The sequence below is a fragment of the Oryzias latipes genome, chromosome 7 (genome assembly GCF_053564925.1).
Source record: "Oryzias latipes strain Hd-rR chromosome 7, Olatipes_Hd-rR_3.1".
Taxonomy (NCBI): Eukaryota; Metazoa; Chordata; class Actinopteri; order Beloniformes; family Adrianichthyidae; genus Oryzias; species Oryzias latipes.
The window spans coordinates 30,702,952-30,728,257 of NC_136243.1; the positions used below are offsets into that span (position 1 = coordinate 30,702,952).

At 39.6% G+C, this 25,306-nt stretch overlaps 1 protein-coding gene and 1 long non-coding RNA gene across 2 annotated transcripts in view; one reads left to right on the top strand and one right to left on the bottom strand.

The window, feature by feature from the left end:
- LOC111947645 (uncharacterized) lies at positions 1-23,770 on the top strand. The gene is made up of 4 exons (XR_013657229.1): positions 1-148; positions 252-312; positions 2,500-2,646; positions 23,631-23,770. It is a non-coding gene; the product is annotated as an uncharacterized LOC111947645 (long non-coding RNA).
- ntsr1 (neurotensin receptor 1 (high affinity)) overlaps positions 1-25,306 on the bottom strand; it is a 65,671-nt gene that overhangs the window by 5,253 nt on the left and 35,112 nt on the right. Inside the window, exons 2-3 of the mRNA XM_023956402.2 lie at positions 23,627-23,828; positions 13,877-13,961 (exon numbers count right to left, since the gene is read on the bottom strand). Of these exons, the coding sequence (XP_023812170.1) occupies positions 13,877-13,961; positions 23,627-23,828 (287 nt within the window). The remainder of the gene's footprint in view (positions 1-13,876; positions 13,962-23,626; positions 23,829-25,306) is intronic.

Below are 25,306 nucleotides of genomic sequence, written 5' to 3' on the forward strand. Positions count from 1 at the left end.
TTATGAGACACACCTGTACAGCTCGTTAATAAAAATGCATTTAGTCATGGTCGACACGATCTGCTGCAATGAAAACCGAGCATCAATATGGGGAACAAAGGGGATTGAAGAGACTGCCCTGCAGGTGTAGCTGAAAGATGCACTCATGGTCTGTATGCAGGGCATGAAGGATTTGGAATAAAAATGAACCTTTCTGCTATGTTTGCAAGAGAAATAATTGAACATGTTGTACTTTTTTTTTATCTTTACAGCAAGGTTTGAGAAAACACATTTTTGCATGCCGGGTTGCGACTTTAAAAGCTACCATAGAAGGTAAGGAGCCTCGAGATGTTAAATAAACTCTGTTGTAAACTCTACCCTCTTCATCTTGTATGAGCAAGCAGCAAGAGTGTGATGCTGCACACACAGCTGCCAGCCCGTGTTATTCTTTGGCCAAAATAAAAAACCTGCACACAGCTCACAGAGAATTTCAAGTAGAAAAAAAAAACAGAGGAAATCAGTTTCTTGCAGTGAGATATCATCTTCATCCCACTTGAAACTAATCTAGTAAAACTATTACTACTCATTTTAACTAAGAACCTCTTCCAATAACATATATTTAAGGGTGAACTGTGGCTTGCTACCAGCCTGGGGCTTTATTAATGCTGTCAAAGCCCCTGCAAGAGGATGGAAGGAAGAAATGTTTCATTTGCAGGAATTAGACTGACTTCTGGGCTTGTACAATTCTAATCCTCAGCTTGATGGAAATGGCACGTGCATGGATCACCATACCAGCAGCTCAGCAGCAGCTGAAAATATTGATCAGGTTTTACTGGATGCGGTCCACAGTGCATGCGGGGGTCAAAAACATTTAACTATCTGACTCTAAACTCAAGAAAAGGGATGATGAAAGATGGAGCCGTGCAGCAGAGAGACATTAGAAAATGACATTAAATGGATCAAAGAAAAGAGGGCAAGGAAAAACATCTACAAGCAGAATATGAGAAAAATCAAGCACATGCAGATGCAAAAGCAAAGACTTCAAAGGGGATTTCAGCCTTAGATTTAACCGGGGGCTTTTCTCACCGACCACTGCATGAAAAAAAAGTTTAAAACTTTTTGACTCAACAAAACAAACTAAGCTGGAAAATATATTTTTTTTATTTGATGTAATATTTCTCATCTTAATACATTTGATGAAACAGGTTTAAAATTACTTTGTTGCACGTATGAAGTGGAATTACGATTTGACACAGTACACGTGCCTCAAGGCAGAGGGCACTAGTGACCCCAGAGAATGTGACAGCGCACCTAAAGAATAATAGAATTAGTGGTAGCAAGTCAAGTGCAGCCGTTCAGTTATTCTTTAATATTGTTTAGCGTAATTTTCTAAATGGAGGATTAGTGTCTAAACACAGGAACTTATTTAGACACATCTCTGGCAGTGATTTCCATGGAGACAGAGAGACTTTTAAAACTGAAGAAAGAAAAGGAACAATCCTACAAACGGGTTCTCCATGCGTTTCTTCAGAAAGCGCGGCGCATGGACTTCACTTTTAAGGAAAAGTAAGTCAATAATAATAGTTTTGGTGATTTTTTGTTTTGTTACAGTTTGTAGACATAAAATGTAGAAATGTAATTTTAAACAACACATTTTAACTTTTGCCAATCAAATGGTGATTATGAAACTCTCTAGGGTTCTTCTTGTTTTTTAACTTGTCCTGTCCAGCTGTTGGACATATTTTACTGTTACAATAGGGAGGGTATGAATCTTCTGACTCATAAGGTGTATAGTTGAGTAAACCCCTTTTGTAATTCAGGCTAAACTTTATTTATTTTTATATTGATGACATCTGTAACCGTTTTTTGTTGGACTGGACGGAAAAGAAGAAGAGGGAAGAAGAGAGAGGAGGGGGGTTAAGGGCATAAAAGAAGGAGAGGGAAAGGGGGTCAAAGAAATAGGAGGATGAATATAGAAGGGCGGGGGGGGGGGGGGGGGGGGGTAAAATCATAAAGCAATAAGCACCAAGTTGTGGAAGTTTCTATAATCATTACTGTCAGGTGAAAGTGTTAGTCAACACGGGCTGGGCCTGTCCACACACACACGGAAATTTTACCATCATACCTGTTTGCTCCAAAATGTTCACATACAGTCATGTCCACAAGTACACAATAAAACTACAATTCCCATGCATACTTATGCAAACAAACCATCACATGTCAAGCATTTCATTCAGTCCCGCAGTGTCAAATGTAGTTTCATTATGAATTATTGTTCATCTGTGAGCCTTCATCGATTGAGTCCATCTTAAACAGACTATATCCATACTTATGTTTCATTTTATAAACTCCTCCAAATCCTGTGCACCAGGAGCCTGTTGGTACTGTTCACATGATGAATGCACAATCCTTTAGGGTGGTCTGACATTTAGGAATGAGAACGTTAGCCTTACAAATACTATCAGATACACTTACTACAGCATGCCAATTAAATGTTCCATTTCTTGACATTCCTTAAAGGGGCTCAAGGGAATCACCTGCGCTCCTCTTGAGATGTTGCCGCTCCTGTCTATGACCCTCCAACAAAAACCGGCAGCATGTGAACTACAGATGAAACCCTTTTGGTGGATCAGAAAGTTCAATCGAACCCCAATGAAGACCAAACAAGTAAGTGAACCCTGATCTGCTGGACTACGGAGGGTCCAATTATGAATGTACTCTAAAGTGGTTACAGCTTATTTTCTTGCTTTTATACCATTCTTGGTTGGAGAATATCGTTTTCACGTGAGCAGCATTTAGAACTTTAGGACTGTTTGGTCCACATCTGTCTTTGCTTTACTTCTGAGAGCTCCATGTGTGAAACTAAGCCTAATCACGCAAAAGACAGATCCAGACAGAGTCCACTGGGCTATTCTAATGCCAAAGCCACCCTAAATATGATTGCAGGTCCACATTTTAGGGATCTGAGACTTGACCTTCAGATAATCTCAAATGCTCAAGACTTGGACTTGAAAAAGGGTAAATGTAAAGAGCATCTCTGGCATGAGAAAAGTGGTTTACTCTATTACACCTCAGGCCTGATGAGATTCCGTGCTCTGCCTCTTGAGTAATTGGTGCTTCTCTGTCTCTTTAAAGCCAACCACAGTTGCTTCAGCCGTAATTAAACAAAAATGTGTTCAAACTGCCTTTTTTCCTCACACCTCCATGTTCCCCAATGAAAGTAAAAAAGCAGTGATGTGACACACAATATTTTCTTCTCTTAGTCATCTTTTGATTTTTTTTTTTTTTATCAGGCTGTCATTTGAAAATCTTTGAAAATGTTGATTATTTTTTCTGTTTTTACATACCAGAATGAAAAAAACATTGTTTATCTGGGACTCAGGCCCACAGGGAGCAGGTTTAGCTGCGTTTGGACTCTCATCTGTTGCTTTTGAACAAAATTTCCAAACTAAACTTGTGACTAAAGCACTTATGATTCAGAATATTCAGCAAAGGCTTTGAATTCTTTAAGTACCATTAGTACAAGTCAATTTCTGGGACTTATAGAAGGGCGGAGTGTAGAATCATAAAGCAATAAGCACCAAGTTGCTGTATTTTTTATTTTTTAGTTATTACTGTCAGGTGAAAATGTTAAAATGTATATTAATAAAGCCCTGAGATTGTGTAGAAGCCCACAGTTACCCCTGATTGCATGGTCCATCTGAGGTGCATCTGATGCATCTTCGTTGCGTTGCGTGGGGAGTCCGTCTCACGATCGTCAACTAGTTTACATTATCTCCGTTGCGTCTCCGGTACATCCCCGGACTGGTTTGTCCTGCCACCACCATGTCAGGTAGCTCGCCCCGCTCTCTTCGATCATCCTAAATTTCCAAAGCAATCAGGCCCCATGCCCTCTTCTTCCTCTCAGTCCTTGTAAGAATGCATGTTTCTGTAAAAATTAAATTTGTCCCAAAGAGAAGCAGGTATAATTTCTGTGTTAATGTACGTTATTGTGTGGGCATGTCACCATAAACAAAATTGTAATTTGACAACATTTTATTTTTAAGTACAAAATAAGTTTGTTTTTTGAAACCCAGACCTGTTTCCTGTCTCTATCTTTTTGCCGCGACCTTGACTCGTCAAACAATTGGAAATAAAACTCCAGCAAAAAGATGTTTTGTGGTGGTGAGGGATGGACGTGAGACGCAGATGTAGCAGAGGCCATGTAAACATTCCTAGTGAATAATGAACTATTTATTTTATTTTATTTTTTTGTCAACGCAACCTAGATGAACCGCAGATGAACCAGTGGAAATCAGCCTTTATACTGTATCTGTGAAGTAGAGCTGCAAACATTTTTAAACCATTTGGCTCATGGGCTGAGGAATCATTCTCTTCAGAGTTCTTCTTTCTCTTTCGGCTTTTCCCATCAGGGGTCGCCACAGCGAATCATCCTTTTCCACCTCACTCTATCATGAACATCTTCTACCCTAACATTAGCCAACTTCATGTCCTCTGTTAAGACATCCATATATCTCCTCTTTGGCCGTCCTCTTGCCCTCCTGCCAGGCAGCTCCATCTCCAACATCCTTCTATCAATATATCCACTATCCCTCCTCTGAACATGTCCAAACCATCTCAGTCTGGCTTCTCTGACTTTGTCGCTAACACAGGCAACATGAGCCGTCCCTCTGATGTACTCGTTCCTTATCCTGTCTAACCTGGTCACTCCTAAGGAGAACCTCAACATCTTCATCTCCGCTACCTCCATCTCAGCCTCTTGTCTCTGTCTCACTGCTACCATCTCTAACCCATAGAGCAGAGCTGGTCTCACCACTGTCTTGTACACCTTTCCTTTGAGTCTTGCTGACACTCTTCTGTCACACAACACTCCTGACACTTTCCTCCACCCGCTCCAACCTGCCTGCACTCGCCTCTTCACCTCTTTTCCACACTCCCCATCACACTGAACTGTTGACCCCAAGTACTTAAACTCCTGCACCTTCTTCACCTCAGCCCCCTGTAACCTAACGCTTCTACCTTGATCCCTCTCGTTCAGACACATGTATTCTGTCTTACTACGACTGACCTTCATGCCTCTTCTTTCCAGAGCAAACCTCCACCTCTCTAGCTGTTCCTCCACCTGCTCTCTACTCTCACTGCAAATTACAATGTCATCCGCAAACATCATTGTCCAGGGAGATTCCTGTCTTACCTCGTCTGTCAGCCTGTCCATCAGCATAGCAAACAAAAAGGGACTCAAAGCTGATCCTTGGTGTAGTCCCACCTCCACCTTGAACTCCTCTGTCTGACCTACAGCACATCTCACCACCGTCATACTTCTCTCATACATGTCCTGAACTACTCTGACATACTTGTCTGCCACTCCAGACGACCTCATACAGTACCACAGCTCCTCCCTCGGCACCCTGTCATACGCCTTCTCTAAATCTACGAACACACAATGCAGCTCCTTCTGACCTTCTCTGTACTTTTCCATCAACATTCTCAAAGCAAAAATGGCATCAGTGGTGCTCTTACGGGGCATGAAACCATACTGCTGCTCACAAATCTCCACCTTCTTCCTAAGCCTGGCTTCCACTACTCTTTCCCACAGCTTCATTGTGTGGCTCATCAACTTTATTCCTCTATAGTTGCTGCAGTTCTGCGTGTCACCCTTGTTCTTAAAGATCGGAACCAGAACGCTTCTCCTCCATTCCTCAGGCATCTTCTCACTCTCTAAAATCCTATTGAACAACCTCGTTAGAAATTCCACTGCTGTCTCTCCTAAGCACTTCCATACCTCCACAGGTACGTCATCAGGACCAACGGCCTTTCCGCTCTTCATCCTTTTCAGAGCCTTCCTAACCTCCTCCTTTCCAATCTCTGCTACTTCCTGCTCCACAACAACCACATCTTCCTCCCTTCTTTCCCTGTCATTTTCCACGTTCATCAGCTCCTCAAAATACTCCTTCCATCTTTTCTGTACACTCTCCTGGGTTGTTAGCACCTTTCCATCTCTGTCCTTAATCACCCTTATCTGTTGCACGTCCTTCCCATCTCTGTCTCTCTGTCTGGCTAGCCTGAACAAGTCCTTTTCTCCTTCCTTTGTGTCTAACCTGTCATATAGCTCATCGTAAGCCTTCTGTTTGGCCTTTGCCACCTCTCTTTTCACTCTACGCTGCGCTTCCTTGTACTCCTGTCTACCTTCCTCAGTCCTTTCTACATCCCACTTCCTTTTACCCAACCTCTTCCTCTGGGCGCATTCCTGTACTTCCTCATTCCACCACCAAGTGTCTTTACCATCTTTCCTCTTTCCAGATGACACACCTAGCACCTTCCTACCTGTTTCCCTGATAATCTCTGCTGTAGTTTCCCAGTCCTCTGAATCATTCTCTTCAGAGTTAACATCTCTAATTAGAATAATAATTACTGGAATAAACCAGGTCTTAACTTTCTTATTTTTTGAGTGAAATTTTAGGACTCACATCTTGAAAGTGAGGTCGGGTTTCAAATTGAGTCAAAACATTTCTGAGTAAATGGGTAAAAAAGTCTAAATAAGTTTTATGACTCCGGAAGAAAACAAAAATTGTAACTCTCTCAAAGATGAGTCTCACGTCCCGCCTCATTTTCACTTTCAGTAAATCAGATATGTCTATCAATTGATAAATGGACAATATTGTGGGCATAAATCCATGGAAACATAAAGTAAGACTTTATGTAGCCAAACTCATGTCAGCAGGCCCACTGAAGCAAAGCAAAATGAAGTTTGAAGAAAAATCTCATTTTCTAAACCTTCAAGTTGATTGTTGACAAGACAACTGCAGAGAATGTAGGCTTTTAAAATTGCACACAAGCACAATTTCAAAATAACAGCCCATTACAGCTGAAAATGAAGACTGCTGCCCTATAATACTGCGGATGCTGAGGAGGGGGGGGGGTGTGACTCATGTGTTGTTTATGACGCCAACATGGAAGCTGTTCCCTGCTGCTTCCAGTGTGCTTGTATCAAAAAACTATTTGCTCCTCAATAATAACTTTTCTTGCAGTTATATTTCTCAATGCAGTTTAAGCAAATTCAGTTTCGCCGTGCAGTCCGAGGGAATACAGCTCCTCGATTTGTCGCTCCCCACATGGCTGTGATATTTAAGTCACACAGAGGTGATTAAACCAGTCTGTGAATGAGGATGAGCAGCTGAGCGATTAACCTTCAACACTACAAATCACAGAAACACCCTGCAGAGATTTCATATAAAGCGTAGATTTCAGACACTTTTTTTTACAGCTTAAAGTAGAAGCAAACAACATTGTAATTTTCCATCTCACTTGATGCATGTAATTAAAATATCACAGCTAAGCTAACCTCTTGCTAAAATACAAAGACATAAGGTACTGACAAGACAGAGCTATCATCTGGAAGCAGGGAGATAAGAAGTTTCAAGGTAAATTTGCATCAGACTTTGATGATTAGTGCTGTAACAAATATCTAAACAGTTGGATATTTGCGATCTGTTTCCAGATCGCTGATTAACAATCTTTATACATATACATGTAGTAAATTACAAACCATATGTGCCACTGTCATCAGACATGAAGATTCTAATATTAAAAGCTAGACTATCAAGGGTTTTTTATAGTTGGAAAAACATGGGACTGAAGTTCAGTTTACAAAACAAAGTTCTGAAAACTGATTTTGTTTTGAATATAATCGAAAATTTTGATTAAAATATATACAATGAGTATGAAATTAAGTTTTACGAAAGATTCAGAAAAAATCTAGGGGTCATGTGACTGTCCGCTAGCATGGCAGAGAATCCGTACCATGACACGTCTGTAAAATATTCATCTAAAGTGCGGGAGTTTTTTTTGTATTTCCACGAAAGATGAAAAAACTCAGTTTATAAAACACGTCTGTTGGAAAAACTGTAGTCAGTTTAGATGAAAGGACTGTGAGTGTTTTCTAGTTGTTACTTTTTTATTTATGTGTCTCTTTGTCTCTATTTACTATCTTCCTGTTATCGATCTACTGGAACTTGATGAAGTAAAAGAAGAAGTTCGGTAGGGCGGTCTACCTCTAATCAGATGATTGCAGGTTTGATTCCCACCTTGCCCGCCCAAGGTGGGACATATGCCAAGTGTCCTTGTGGAAGGTTAGTCCCAGTGTTTGACAGCGGCGGTGCCATCTGTGTGTGAATGGGACTGTGTCTGTAAAGCGCTTTGGGGCTTTAAGGATAATAGAAAACCGCTGTACAAGTATACGCCATTACTCTAGAGTTCCTCCACTTTACACATAGATACTCCAACTGCTGGTGACCTTCATTCCTCTCCTTTCCAGAAACCTCCACTTCTCTAGATGGTCCTCCACCTGCTTTCTGCTCTCACTACAGAACACAATGTCATCTGCAAACATACTGGTCTACAGAGATAATGTGGCCAGGCTGGACATAGTATACTGCACTGAAATTTGTTACATTGTCAAAATTGGCAGACAAACTTAATAGAAAATTTTAAAAGAAAGGCCATTGGGAATATGGAGGTTGTCTAATTCCCCTTTTAACTCTGGTTTGTATATACGATTTTTCCTGTAAGTGAAGATTTAAAAAAAACTTTGATGGCAAAGCAGCTCTGAACAACATTCCAAGTGGTATTAAGAGACTTAATCTGAGCATCAGCTGCATGTCTTAGAGGATGTGTTTAAGCCTTTAGAAGCAGAAGAGCGGAAGCTGACCAATATTAAGGGAGAACAGCCTGTAAATATGTTGCTGCAAAATTGACTTCTCTGGTTCATTGGTAAAAACATTACATTTTGTTAAATTACAAGCCTTAACTATGCAGTGCCTAATGGATTTCCTAATGTCTCTTTGAAAATGGTTGTCAGTGTTTTTTTTTTTGTTTTTTTTTTTAACGCAGACTGTTTTTCCCTTCGTGACACATGTTATCTCTCGGTGGAACAACCTGTCAATGATAATCGAAGATTTGCTTCAGCAAAACAAACAAGCTGAATCAAAGCTGATGCATGGCACCAAAGGGGAGCTAAATGGACTCTTCCTCCTAATGGAGTCCAGTGACTGTGAAAAGAGCATGAAGGCATTAGAGCAGACACACTGCAGCCTTTATGCTGATGTCAGGAAAAGTGGCTTTGGGAAAACCAAAATGCAGAAAAAAACAAAATCTTATAAACAACCACTTAAATACAATGAATGAAAACAGGAGCTGCCGTATCTTAAGGGGGGGGGGGGGGGGGGGCAGGCTTGTCTTGCAGTTCCCTTCAGGCTTCTGCAGCTGCCTTAAGGGACATCATTAAAATTGTACGTACATTATTGTGCGCGTTGTAAGTGTATTGTGAAGTATTTGTAAGGATAATGTAAGTCGCAAACACTTAGTACTTATTAGTTATTACTCCATTACAGTGCAGGGTTACTCCACATTTGGGGTGTGCAGGTGATACGTCAGTGCCCATAGGATGTCCACACAAACTACGCTCTGATTGTCTAATTTCCTTATTTCTAACAATGAGGCTACACACAAGGAACCCTCTAGGAGTGGAAGTACACTTATTAAATCAAGAGCACTCACAGACTCCCTGTGCGGTCCACATGATTTTGGGGCCTCAAAAACAGGAATACGCCTGAACCTTATCTATCTTTCCCTTCCTTTACCCTTGTGTGTTGAATGTTCTGCTCCCCCCTGCCAACTGTCGTTGTGTCCTTGGGCAAGACACTTCCCCTCCTTGCCTCCAGTATGTCTCCACTAGTCTGTGAATGCGTATGAATGTCCTGGTGATGGCCGGAGGGGCCATAGGCTCGTACTGGCAGCCACGCCTCTGTCAGTCTGCCCCAGGGCAGCTGTGGCTACAACAGTAGCTTACCGCCACCAAGTATGAATGAGGAGTGAATGAATTATCGAAACACTTAAGTGCTTTGAGGGTCTGGAAAACCGCAGAAAAATCCAATCCATTACTTTTATTATTATTATTATTACAACCTGTCACCCGCAGCATGCCTGTTAAAAAAATGTTCAAATTTTACTCTAAAGGCTCACAAAGTGGTCTACAGGCTGGATATAGGCACAGCCTTGATATTTTGTGTGGGCCACCTGCGTGACCCATACAAGTTTGCCCATTCTTGCTACCCCGTATCTACCCAAAGGGGCAGTTGTGACTAAGACTTAAGACAGTCCTGTGCGCTTGGTATGACTGGCAGGAGGGATACTAATGACTCTGACTCCTTCATTTGGTTTGGTTTGCTTTTATGCACGACACAAAGTCTTAAAATGACCAAACAACAAGCTTTGTCCATGAAATAAATAGAAGCTCCAAGAAGAACACCAGCAAGTCCTGCTAACTGTCAGATATGTGTTATTTCTGCTGAAAGTTATTGCTGTTATTGCTAAAATAGCAGCAAATAAAATGTCAACCACGTAAGCACTCTACGCTGAAAAATGTGTAAAATTGTAAAAGCGGAGCTTCATCATTTGCAAGATAAGGTCACATTGCAGGACATGTTAAAAAAATAAGAAAAGAAAAAAACTATAAGAATCCAAATGCACATTTTTTATTGTGTTTATGCTTAAACTAAACTGAGATTTTAGTGCATCAAAAAGGCACTGAAGAATTAAATCAACTGAAGAACCAAGACCAAATGCTGACACTATTTTGGTAAACAGTAGTTTATGTTGTCGGCTCTGTCTTCTTGGTTCTATTCAGGTTCAGTCTGCAGGTTTTGTGTTTTCCCCTGATCAGTCACAGCAACTTCAGGGGGGTATTCCAGAAAGCAAACTACCCTGACTTTAACCCTGAACTCTGGCTGAAATCCGCATGAACTTGCTAACTCTGGTTATGTCGGTTCCAAAAGACCGAAAACTAGTTAGTGTAATTACGCTCTACTTGGTAACCCTGGCTTAATGCACGTGCACGACAAGTACATAAAGACATTCTCAATGGATCGCCGATTTCCGTTTCTGGAGTCACCATGGAAACGAGTGGGGGAAAAAAAGAGAGCGCTATGCTTCAGTGAGACGGAGTCTGAGATTTAAATGACAGCGTATGAAGATTATACGTCCATCGAAAAAGTAATTCTGCTGCATCATCAAAATAAAGAGTTTCTGCTTGGAGAAAAAGAACGGACAAAGTAAACACATGATTTTCTATCTCATTTCTATTTTCATTGTGACGCATATATATATATATATATATATATATATATATATATATATATATATATATATATATATATATAAATTTATCCAACTTAAATTAATTCAATTGGTATCAATTCAATTTATTCAACCTAATTTCTTACGTCTACCCAACTCAATATTTACATATTTATCGAACTAAATGTCATATTACTCCAATTCAATTAAAGATTTCCATCTTAATCTATTGTAATTCTTGAACTCTCATATGTTTAAATTTGAGCCTGCAGAAATACTCATTTTTAAAACAATAAAATGAATGAAACAAAACAGATTTTAATCATGCAACAATATACCACATCTCTGAATTTATCTTCACAGCACATCACAGTAGTGGTGCTATATAAACTCATCATCCTCTCCCTCCCTCTCACTCATGGTGCAGTTTTGCACTTTTAGAATTTGACATTCGACATTTTGTGTTTTTGTGCGTATGCCATGTGTGAATTTTCAGTTTCCTCTATACTTTTTGGCATTCGGAGCAGACAGCAAAGAAAGAATTTCATTGTGCAGGGAAACCCGTTTCTTACTGTGCATATGACAATAAACCCTTTGAATCTTGAATCTTGAAATAATTAAATATAACAGTACAAATAACTGAGCAAAACACAGTAAAACAGCTAAACAGCTAAACACATTTGGTCAAAAACCCAAATCCGTCCAGTCAGGCAAAGGAAATGGTATCCCACAATTCCTTGCGGTGCCGATCTAACAGCAGCACCAAAGTTACACCTACTTAATTGAATTAATTTTAATGAAAGTAAAATAAATGTCTGATAACTACGTGTTATGTTTAAGATGACTTAACTAAAAAGATTTTATTTATCTTAACTAAAGCTAATAATTAAGTTAGATCAAAGTAAAAAAGTTTATCTTTCCAACATCCAAACGTGGTCTTATCACCCTCTCATGGTGGAAAAAGTATTATCTGAGCTTCTTCATCCACTAAATCATCTTCAAATGGACACACCATGCTGCTTCACGTCTCTGAAAAAAAACTAGCCTTCCATTAAACCTGCTCCCGACCAGGTTATGTTCAGAGCATGAGTTGCTAGCTGAGGTTGTACACTTCTTTAGCCTCAAACTTACCGTGGGAGCTAGCATAACCTGCTTTCTGGAATACCCCTCTGGAAGCTGATAATCCACAGCTGCCTTCAGTTAAGTTAATCACACTCCATGTATTTAAGTGTCTGCTTTTTTGGCTCATCTGCTTTGTTCTCCCTTTTGCTTCTCCCTCTGTTTCATGGTTTTGTCATACATTTAGTTATTTTATAGAAAGTTTTGGCTTCCCTCTTCTGCATGCTGGGTCCCTCCCCATCAGTTCCTAACAGCACTTTTAGGAGCCCAAAGTCCTTTTTATTCAGTCCTGCTTGTTGAATCTTGTCGTTAAGCTAAAATGAACTAAATTACTAATCATTAACCAAAATGCTGAAGAAAGCAATAAGGTCCAGAATGACATGAAGCATCGTGTATTTCAAACCAAACACGTGTTGAAAAATGACAGTCTACAGTCAAGTCTGCATCAGAATGAAAGGACAAAGAACACATTTCCACAGTTTTTTTTTTCAAGCCAAAGATGCAACTGAAAAAACAATTTAAATGTTTTAGAATCCTGAGGCACACGCACTGTGCTGGCTTCTGTGACCAAAACTGTTTTTATACATCTGATCTGAACTACTTTGAGATGTTTTGCTGGAGATTTTTCCAGCATGGTCACCTGCTTGATTTGGTGAAAAACTTTGCATTTTGTCAAATGTGACTGTAGTCGTTCACATTTAATTGAAAACTGTCTAAAAAAAATAGGCAACAGAAAAGTGTTTTATACAACGTTGTTGCACTTAAAATATTGGAAAAAATTTTGAAACTAGAGATTATTTTAACATAAAAATGCAATATAATTGGAAAGTTTTTCAGTCACACTACAGGCTTTTCCTATTTTTGGGTTGTGTACAGTTGAGTCTAAACAGAGAATTTCAATGTTGCAGCTTAAATGTTATGATCCCTGTGGCATCATCTTTTTTTTTTTTTTTTTTTTACCACAACCTAACCGCAGACTTCAAACAGCAAGAATAAGTTATTTTTTCTGCCAATTTAAATCTGCCATCAGAAGAGAAATGAAGGAGCTGTCTTTGCTTGTATAAAAAGGTTTTCTTGATAATTTAATATTTCATTCATTCTGCCCAAAACAGACATGTCGAGAATTTTTTTTTCATGATGCAAACCAGCTTTTTTGTCCCCGTTGTCATATTGGAGCCGGAGGCACAAAAGCAATAGGATTGAGCATCTGTGTGTACGTAAGGGCTGTGTGTCTATGTATGGGCTGTTTGCATTAGAAATCACAGGAGTGATTTTCAGTGCATTAGATGTAATTTCCTGAAAGAGCCCAGGATTAAATTAGAATGCACTATTTTGTGGCGTTGTGGAGCTAAAAATAGAATAAAAAAGAGATAAAGTAGGAGACAGAGAGATTGACAAAGACAAACGAATGCAATCAAATCCATCTCGTGAAGATGCATTCACCCTGCTGTTTGCAGTCAGTCGCTCCATAAGGGCGAGTCCCAATTAAGGGTCTAGCAAACTCTGCAGCTGTATTCACGTGTGTGTGTGTGTGTGTGTGTAGGTGTGTGTGTGTGTGTGTTAATTAAGCACTTACTGCATAGATTAAGCAAACAAACAGCCGGAGGTTTCATTCATAATAAAAACAGAGAAAAGGCTTACTCACTTTGACCAATCGGAGACGTAACAAAACATGAGGCGGCGAGCGTGATAGGGCAGCCAGCAGACCACAAAGGCTATGACCACCACACCTAAAACAGACAGAGACCATCAGACATTCAATCAAATATATTTTGATTGTATTTGACAAACACTTTGGTTTTGTTAAGCTTTCATTGCATGCATTCGCACAGGGGGTTGACTCGTACGGGTGTTGTGGGTTTTTGGGATGCATGGGACCGTGGAGGGTTGTAGAAGGAGGGGCTGCATCTTAAAGCAACAAACATTTCTTAAACAAAAAAAAAAATTAGCCTATGGTGTCCACAGTGGACAAGCAGGAAAGGGCTTCTTCTTCTTTTTCTATTGTTTACTAGCGCATGTCCACCACCTATAGTTTGAAGAGGCTTGAAGAGCGCACATCACACAATTTGGGAACAAAATAGAAATGGTTTTGTTCATTGTATGTATTACCATCATGTCAGGAGAGTAGTCTTATTTTATCCCTTTTGAAAAACAAACCCAGATTTAATCAGACTTGTTGCTGTGTTTTCGGTCACTAGACAAATCAAATCTATACGTCCCAACCAAATGCGAGTCCCTGATTGTTTAAAGTAAACCTGATTTAATTACCAATGTGCGTTCAATGGCCATGCGCTTTGTACATAAAATGATGGTAAAAAGTTGTGTAGATACGCATGAGATTTAAACACAGTAGCCCCTAAGTTTTCTCCATGTTTGGATAACAGTTCTCTGGAGTCCCAAGGTTGCAGAATTAGCACCTTTTTTAGAGGTAAAACTATGCATTTTGTTGATCTGAGTGATTGGTGGTATCTGTGACCAAAAGGAGAGGAAATCCTTCCATTTTAGTGCATTCATTGTCCATTTTAAATCCAGGCAGCCAGGCAACATTTACTTTTAAAAATCCACTTGGTTGCTGTGTCTACCAAGTTCAAATATCAAAGACCATCATAGGGGAAAATGGGAAAATGGTTAAACACAAACACACTCAGAGGTGAAAGCACTGGGAGAGGTCTGAGCAGCATGACAACTGAATGCATTAACCACCTCGTTCCCTCTGAAGTCAGCAGAGGGGCCATGTAGAGTCTCAGGACAAGGCCAGGATGGCAGGTCTGTCTTTAGCTCTCTGCTCTTACGGTTGTTTTTTTGCACCATCGTGGTGCCAACCAGTTATTTGGTTGTCACTCTAAAAGAAAACTCTTTTGAGAAACCATGACAACCCAACTACAAGTGACAGTCGCATTGTAACTTTGACCATTTGGTGTTGAGCCAAAACATCAGTCCCCCCTCTTTCTTTCTTGTTCCTTTTCTTGCAGCAACAGCAGGTCCCACCTGCAGAGACATGCGGTTTTAACCCTCAGTAGATCCTCTGAGACGGCAGGCACTTAAAGCAAACCAACACTTAGGTATCAGACTGAGGCAGAGCCTGCCTGCGCTGCAGCTGAAGGTCATGTTTAGTATTCAGCGCAGCCTAAACCTCTTGGTTTGAGTTTGAATGGCAGACATCTCCGTACAGACATGTCAGTCCATACAAACACTCTCACGGTTGGTGAACGTTTGAGCTTCCTTGTGCTCCAGATTTAGTTCATACACTGCAGAATTTTTGACTATTTGGGGAAGGGATGCTGGAAACCTATGGACGTGAGGTGGAACTCTTTGGGTGAAGAGAAAAAAAACAAATAATTGATCTATCTTCTTTGTTGGGCTGGTTAACAGGATTTATTCCTTTTTTTAAATATAAATGATCAGCCATATGAAAAGAAATTCTATTTTTTAATCACTTTGTGGTGAATTTATTAGATTAGATTTGTTTATTAATCCCACAAATGGGAAATTTCCTTATCACAGTAGCATGGAGTTTGGCACAAGTATGTACAGACAGTACAAATACACATTTTTGAAAGAATATATACAAAAATAACAGTGTTCTGAAATAATAAACAGGGAAAGAGATGTGCAGGAATATAGAGTCATCTGTATATACATTTTTTGTACAGTGGAATAAAAAACAAAAACTAAAACTAAAATTATTTGCTTAGGCTGAGGTTGAACAGCCTGATGGCAGCTGGGATGAAGGACCTGCGGTTGCGTTCCTTTTTGCATCGTGGGTGCAGCAGTCTGCCACTGAAGGAGCTGCTGAGGTCTGAAACAGACTGATGCAGTGGGTGAGAGGGGTTGTCCATGATTGATGTCAGCTTGGCTAACATCCTCTTCTCACCCACCTCCTCAATGGAGTCCAGAGAGCGGTCCAGGACTGAAACTAAAGCTCTAAGCAGCAGTGACGTGCGGTGAGGTTAATGGCTGGTGAGGCTCTGACGTCATCAGTCAGATTTACAAACATATGAACCATACTGAGTAACTTATTCACCATTTAATTGACAACAGTTAACGTGTTTTGTTTAAAATATTATTTCAACGTGTTTTTTTTCATATACAAATTGCAGCATAGAAAAAAGCACAAACGTTATTATCATCTTACCTTTACTTGTAAATAAAGTCCACACGCCGCTCCTTCTGAAGAAAATGACTTGCCGCTTGCTATCACTTATTCTAGTATTTTTTAGCGTCATAATCTTAGGGCTCACCGGCGCCCCCTAACATGACGCACGAGAATGTCTGGCCTCACCCAGCGGCTTTTTTGCCGGCGTTTAGCGCTCAGCACAAGAAACACGTCCCTCACATACAGTTATTTATAAAAACAAACACTGTACATCATATTCATCTGCTAAATTATGTAAACTCAGCTCTTACAGTACAAGTGATTGAACCGACATACAGAGAGACAGCAGTACCGTCTCACTGCATAGGTATTGTGCAATCCAAGGTGAGGCTCAGCGGGCTGGTGCCTCATCGCACCTCACTTCTTAGTGTCTGAACGGCAAATGCGGAAATTCAGCGATTTTTGAAAAGAAAAAACAGCGCCTCAGCCTCACCTGCCTCTCCTGACTGCACGTCACTGCTAAGCAGCATTGTATGGCCCGCATGTTCCCCAGCCCTCGCCCCCCATTACTCACTCTTAGCTTGCTCTCACTGGCTGAGTGGCTGCTTCAGGCACTATACCCCACCCTACCCTTTTTGATATATATATATATATATATATATATATATATATATATATATATATATATATATATATATATATATATATATATATATATATTTTTTTTTTTTTTTTTTTTTTTGGATTATGGCACCATTCGTTTTTTTATTGGTTTGTTGTTTTTGTTTTTTTGTGTGTGTGTGTGTGTGGGGGGGGGGACTCATCCACTATGCCCAAAATGTATTTTACTGTGTACATTTTTGTGAGTTTTGAGTACAAGGTGGGGGGAAAATTGTCACTTAAAGGCAGCGTAATCAAGAAGATTGCAGAAACAAAATGCTCTTTGCAATCCAGGACATAATTCTTGGCCCCCATTCTCGTCTAAATAGCCAAACTTTAAAGCATTGACAAACTGCCAATTTGATTCCCCACCAAAATCTAAAAATGGGCCTCACTGCATTTGGCACTCAGCATTAAGGGATCACCGCTGGTCAGCACTCCTGCAGGCCTTAACTGAAATACAGAGAACAGTGACTCCCACAACAGGTAGACCCCCACCAGAATTGGATTCAGTGGGGGCGGGGAGCTCTGTCGTTACCGATTACAGAGGGCACGACGGAGACGAACACACAAACAAAACCACTACAAAATCTCTTATAAGACACGCAACAACAATGGCGGACATCCATGAATGAGAAAAAGCAGGCGGAGGAAATGCTTCAGCCTTCAGCAGCATAATTAGCAGCAGCTTGGAGCAACTCGTACCAAAATATCTACAAAATATATCAAGAATGAAAATGTCAAGCTGATATCTGCCTCATCAGCTATGCAGGGAGTCGGGACCCCAAAAGGGGAATTTGATCAAAACACTACCTGTGTACCAGTGATGTGCACTCAGGTAAGGCTTATTATAGCTTAGAAAATACATACATAAAATAAAATGAATTTAATTTTCTAAAATTAAAAATAAAAATCTAATATTTTTCTTATTTATGTCTATCCTTACTTTTTTCTGTGAGGGTTGTCAACGTTTCTTTGGTAAGAAAGTAGCGAACATATGAATTTCCTGTTGACAAACACGAGTGAGCTGCTGGGGAGGGGGGCTGTAAGCTGACTCTAAGCGGACTTACTCCGCACCAATGGTCCCGCCCACAACTCAGAGGCAATTTTTTTTCGCAATGGACTCCTGCTGCTGCAGAAACTGTGTCCTAGTAAATGACAAGCTGTTGAGTCGTTAATAAATCATGTAACCTCTAATGTGCTACTTTTGAGTGCAATCCTGTCTATTTTGCGGTAGCCTATAGTCAAAACCCTGTTAATCATAATCATCCATCTTTTTAAGAAACGGCTTCTTGTCGGTTCACTACGATGACTTTAAACTTTGGTTTACTTATGAACAATGAAACCCATCTCTGATTGGATATTCAGAAAAACAAAAGCTAAAAACAATGTCCTTAAATATGTTGGTTGGCTAAAAACTCCCCACAATTAGCATTGAAAAAGCAGAGAAAACAGCCATTTGAGTGCCGAACCCTTGCGGTTTGCCTTAAACAGATCTGAAGACCCTTTTATCTGCTGATTAAAATGTTAATGAATGTGCTAATGGTGTGTTTTTTGTCACGCATTTCACAGAATAAGTTGAATCATTGTCAGACAGGCTTTTATCAGAGACTACCGAAGTAAGCTTCTCATTATTCCCTCAAGGTGAGAAGTCGCACTAAAGTGAAGCATCCGTTAATTATGGTGGTTCAAGGCCTTTTTAACAGCATGGAGCAGACTGTTGACATTTTAAAAACTTACTTTCATCTTCTGTCTTTTATTGAAATATTATTATCCTCTATTCACCATCGGTCCTGTCCACTACATTTGTCTTCACTGGTGTAATTAAATGTTATCTTCTTATTTTTGCTGTATATTGCATTTCATTATCTGCTTCTTCTGTTTATTTGCTTTTTAGTCTGGTTCTTATTATGGCCCATGTCTTAGTTGTCTTTCTGGTATTACTTTTTCACTTTGTCTTCCTCTCTGCCTCTAGTGTTTTCCTACTTCCTGAGTCTTTTACAGCTTTTCATTAACTGAATAGTCATTGTATTGCTTTAGCTTTGTCAGTATTGTTTTTAATTGCTTGTTTCTAAGCATGCTTTGTTTATCTTGGAGAGTCTGTGTGTTGTTCTGTCTCAGGACCGGGTCACCAAGCGCTTCCTCTTGTCATAATTTCAGCGGAAGATGGTGCAAAGGTCTTCATGGTGGTGGTGCAGCAGAAAAGACTTATCATGCAAAACAAAAATACAATAAGATGACTTTAAATGAAAAAAAAAGATGCTTTTAGCTGCCATTTAAAGAAGTTTAACAGAACAAAGGCCGTGTCACGCAGCCACTACCTACATTTGCTGCATATTGCATGGATAAAAATTCAAAAAATTCAAAGTCATACGTGAATATACATGGAAAAAGTGATAAAAGTTGTGGTTTTTATTTTATTTTTTCCCCAGATGTATCACATATTTTATTTTATTTAACCTTTATTTACCCAGGACTTGTCCCAGTGACATTAAGAATCTTTTTTCCAAGGGAGTCCTGGCTAGGAAAAAACAATAAATTAAATTTACAATGAAATGTTAACATTAAAAACATAAAATAAATAAATAAAAATCAGAGCTTATGTAAAACAGGTACAGTCAAAAGTGACTTTCTCTTCCAATCTCTGCCTGGATTTAAAAATATTCAGAGGAATGAGTTCTTTTAAATTCCAGCTTTTTTGTAGAGTGTTCCATGTGGAGGGGGCAGAAAAGACAAAAGCCTTTTTTCCCAGTTCTGTACGGGCAAATGGAACAGCAAGCAACAGATGGTCATTGGAACGCAGTCCGTATTATTCCACAGTCCTCAGCTTGATTAAGCTGCAAATGTAGGAAGCTAAAACTCCAAGAAGAGACTTGTGAATATAAATAAACATAACATAACATAACATAACATAACATAACATAACAACATAAATAAATGCACCAGTGTGTGAACCTCCTGGTGGACAGAGAAGACCATCCCACTCGAGAGTACAGTTCACAATGATGAGTCGAGGCCTTACAGTTTGTTACAAACCTTAAAGCGGCGTGATACACAGAATCAATCTTACTCAAACATTGAGCTGTTGCATTCATATATAAAAGGTTTCCATAATCTAAAGTGAATATAAAAGTTACGGTGACAAGTCTCTTTTTAATCCCAAATGAAAAACAACACTTGTTTCCAAATAAAAAAAACGGTTTCAATTTTAGTTTCCTAACATGATTCTCAATGTGGGGCTTGAATGAGAGTGCATCATCAATCACTATTCCCAGATATTTGTACACATACGCATGAGGCACATTAAAATCAAGGAAGATGTACAAATAAACCACACAAAGAACGCGTGATAATTGTGCTGTTTATATGCAACTCATTATAGATGAGTGCGTCAATGGCACAATTTGAACATTATATGTGCGCCATATATGCAATAAAAAAGTTATACATCGTGTTACATGCGTGAAAAGTCCGTTAAACATACGTGGAATGGTCATGGAAAGCCACAAAATAGATAATGAATCTCGCAAAAAGACAGTGGGATGGATTCATAATTATGAAGGATAAACAAAGTTTAAAGACATAAAAGGTAAAAGAAGATTTTTCTAAGTAAGGGCGTAAAGACGAAACTCCTTTGAGCGGAAATGGTGAGTGCCGGTGTTCTTGTTCTGCAGCCTGTGTTCTGGTTCTGAAAGGTCCAGAATGTCCTTTGAATCTCCTTTTGATTGACCTGCTTAAAGGTTAGTCATGGAAAACTGGAAGTCTTTTAAACAATCGATTCCCTGAAATCTCTTTCAAGAATCCACTTTTAACGGCTTCAATCAGCAACCTTGCAGTAAACAACGAAAGCTGAAGCTCAGCAGCCAGATAATGAAAGAGCAGCACACAGACAGGTGATTATGGGGGGGGGCTAGGACTGCATGTATCGTGCTAACAGCACCCATGTGTGAGGAACAGGCTTTTTTTGTTAATGCCATTTTAACCTCATAGAGGCTGAGGATGTATTTTTACATCTAATTACTGTTTTATAAAAAACATATTTTAGCTCATTTCTTATCAGGAAATTTGACAGCAAAGTGGATCATTTAGAAAAAGTTTAGTTTATTCACAGGCTGAGAGATCAAAAGCTTTATTGAGCTCACCAAAAACATTGAATCCACTCAGTGGATGAATGAAGAATCCACAGCTGATAAGAGCCTGTCTTAACTATCAGTGGGGGGACAGGAGTCCTCCCCCCTCATCCAAACTGCCTGACATGATGGAGCTGCTCAGCCGAGCACAACATTATTCATTTGGTAACAGAGCTGCTCCAACCTAAACTGCTTTAAATTAGACATTTTACAAACTTGGATCCATCCAGCAGCAGCTTTTCCATCCATTCTGACTTCAAATTCAATCAAATAGGGAACGGAAAATAAGTGGTTTATGCATTTCTATTCTGTTAATCACTGCAAAAGGCTCTTCTTCTCCAAAAAAGGTTTTATTCAAAGTTTATTCATGTTAAGGTTCTTCTTTTTGCAGAGTTTTTGTGCTCATTTTATCTAAATCAGGGGTCTCAAACTCGCACTCTGGAGTGATGTGTGAGCTTTTCAAAGCAGAAATGCAGCTCAGTCCTTAGAAACCGTTCAAATAATCACGTGGATTTTTGTTTCCAGTCGTGTCCCCACAAAATAAAGGCTGATGTTATTCCCACATTCCCCACATTTACGTGCAGCCAAGATGCAGATTGCAGCATTTCTCACATGGATTTTATGTTCATCAAAGGCTAAATGTTGTTAGCGCGTGTTATCCTACTCCTAATCCTGCTTCTTCCAGCTCCATTCTTCCACAAAAAAAGCACTGACCACACGGGTTAAAAATAAAATGATGAGCCAACAGACGCTTCATAATATTTATAACATTAATAAAAGCACATTTAGAAGATCATCTAGTATATTACCGAGCTGCTGCATAAATGTCTATGGCAGCTCACTTTGTTTCCACTTCCGGTATTTTCAACACTACTGAGCATGCCCAAATGATTTACTCCGACCGAAAGTGTGACCATGTGAACGTTTGTTCTAATCGTAAAAAGTTTTTCTGGGCCCATGTACACAGTTGAATTTTAATCCGACCATTGATCCGATCAAGATATTTTGCGCATGTAACCACGGCTAGTGTCAACGGCTCAAACATAACAGCATCCTTATCGCAAAAAAATTGCGACTGAATTGACTTTATTTTGTTGGAGCTGGAAGAAGATCATTTTCTATGGGTGATGTCACACTATCTCAGTCCAGTTCCCATGTGTAGTAATGCTATGATGTCCTTTTTTGCCCTCTTGTTTTCCAGTTGAGGAACTGGAGAGTAAATGAACTTCTTCCATTTGTTATCTTCTGTTTATACATTTTCTGGCTCTCTGTGTAGAGACAGTTTAAATATTGATCAAACACTCCAATGCCACCTATAAGGTTTCCCACAAAAGTCGAAGTTTTCATCTCTCAAGTATCAGCGGGACCTTGTCCCCTTTTAGAGGCCATAGGAGACACCCTGTCCAGAGGCCCACACCTCCTCAGTTGGCTGCAACTGATACACATGACTTTGTTCCTTGCCATCTAAGGAAATTGCCAGCTACAGTGGAAAAGCTTATGATTCAGGATTTTTTTCCTTTTCCTTTGTAACCACAAATGAGGAGAAGAACATTAGTTAATCAGTCATTTAAGACCCTGTCCTCTGTGCTCAGGTCTTTCTCTGGAGAGCAAAACCCCTTATCTCTGATTCAGAGGTACCAGTCCACATCCTTCAAGTGTTCTCCACATTAAGGTTGTGACTTCATTATACAAACAGAAGCCCATCATCTGCAAAAGGATTGAGGTTGTCAAAGTCCGTACACCAGAACTTTTTGTTTGTTGCTCCAAGAAATTCTGACCATGAAAGTTACTTTGTGATTAAAGGACAACCCCAAAGACGTCTATGTTAGGTTAAGAAGTGATTGACAATTCAACAGAATGAAGTTTCCCAGTGACCATACAAGGAAGATTACTGAAATCTTCACTATGGCATTTGTGGTAGAAGACTCCAAACACCCAACATAAGAAACAGCAGGTGATGGCAACCTTAGGTGATCTAAAACAACAAATCAACTGACTTTAATGGGAGCAGAAATCCAAACAAGGACCTCCCCAACATCCACAGCCTCAGGCGCTGTAGATGTTTCTAATTCACCAACTGTTTTATTTCCCTGAGGTGTTAAAACTGAGCTCTGTATGGAATTCTTTGTAAGTAATTTTGCTTTCCTGTCCAGATTGGAAGAACATAAAACCTGATGCCTAAGGAAAAGTACTGTTACTTCTAAAAGTATCCAGGAGCAGTTTTTTCTTAGACTTCTGCTTCACAAGCTGTCATACTTTTTCAGCTTTGATGGCAGAAACTGCTTAGTTGTGACTATTGCTATAAATATAAAAAAGCAGCATCCAACACTTTGCTTTTCCTGATAATAAGTGAAGATTCAGTACAACAGAAATTAAATGTAAAACACATTAAACTGCAAAGTAATATTTATGGAAAAGCTGTAAGGTTGGTGATGGGAGGTAGAGGTGTGTCAGCTGCTGAAACAAAATCCCCATAAAGAGTTCATTTATTCCGTTTCTTTTTACTTACGTAGAACAAGAACTCCATGGCGAAGCGACTGGGCACGGTTGGATTCCACTGTGAAGCTCAGCATGGTGGCGTTCCCCCCCGTGATGCAGATGCGGTTGTCCTGCTCTGCCTCACGAAACATCCGCACCAGTTGATTGGCGATAATTCCATTCAGCACAGAAATGACGACCATCGGTGCCACAAAGGAGAGGAAGGCGTTAATCTGTTAAGAAGAGGATATAAAAACCCAATTTTGGTTAGATGTGACCAATTTTTTCATGATAGATCAATACATTATACGTCAGTATCAGCGGCCGTGCAGCTAAGGCAGACCGAGCAACCTCTGGTTGCAGGATCGCAGTTCCGTTCCCGCCTTGAACGCCCATCTGCGGAAGTGTCCTCAAGCAAGACACTTAACCCCACATCGCTGCTTATGGTTATAGGTTGGTGCCAATGTGCGGCAGTGGAGCCGCCATCAGTGTGTGAATGAACGGGACTGTGACTTCAAAGCACCTTGGGCCTTAAAAGAAGTTAAAAACAAGCATTTTTTAAATATAGGCCATTTACCATTATCACTAGTACAGTAAAATTTAAAAAGAGCATCATAAAAAAAATTGACCATGAAAAAAAAGGACAAAAAATAAAGGGTCCATCATTCATTCACCAAAATCTAAGAAATTACAACAAATTAACATACAGCTGACACAGTTGTGCATCAGTTAATAAAAAAAAATCAATTAATAAGAGAGATAAAATTAGTTAAAACCTGCATGAATATTAATAAATATACCTAAAAAACATCTCATGACCACAATAGAATGAATTTTAAAACATCCAGTGTTCCAGCAGGTGCAGAATTAAAATTTCAATGAAAATTTTGTGCAGTTGGGTAAAAACCATTATCTGTAAATGTGAACTGGACCGAGTCAGTTTGACATCTCCCATAGAAAGTGGTTTATTTCCAGCTCCAATCAAATGACGTGAATGCAGCATGAAGACATCAGTAAGCAGTGATTGGTCTGAGTCACCATTTCTATGGTAACCACTCTCACCAATCAAGACTGAGATTTATGGGTTTAGTGGGTTCGGGAGAATTTGGCAATCAAATGTTTTGAATGTTCAACCTCATACTTGAGGCATCTCATTAGTCATTTTATTACTTGAATAACTTGCACTACAGAAGAAATATCATCAATAATAAATTAGGATTATTGAGAAGAACATGTTAAAAAAATGTAGCAGAGCAAAAATGGTTATTCTGACAAATGGAATGACTGTTTTTTTTCTCAATAGAAGTTTACGGTATTTTTGCCTCAGCCGGTACTTCCTGTTTGGAACGCAAGGGGGAGGAGTCACTCAGTCCAGTTCTCTTACAGTCAGTGCTTTTGTCCTTGTTCATGAAATGGATGGACAGGAATTTCAACATTTTTAACCATTTTATTTAATTCAGTGTGTCCCTTGAACTCATCTCAGGTTGTAGAGTTTTGTTCCCATTATTTTCCACCGGCTGTTAGCTCTGCTATGCCTGAAAATAATAATCGTTGAAGATGAATATGGGACACAAAGAAAGGCGGGAATCAGCGCTGCTAGACAGAAATCATGACAGCCGACTTCATGCTGCTCTTACTGAGGATAATTAAACAGCAACATAGATTAGTGAAGACATCATTTGTTAAGATATCTCCATAATGACTGTACCTG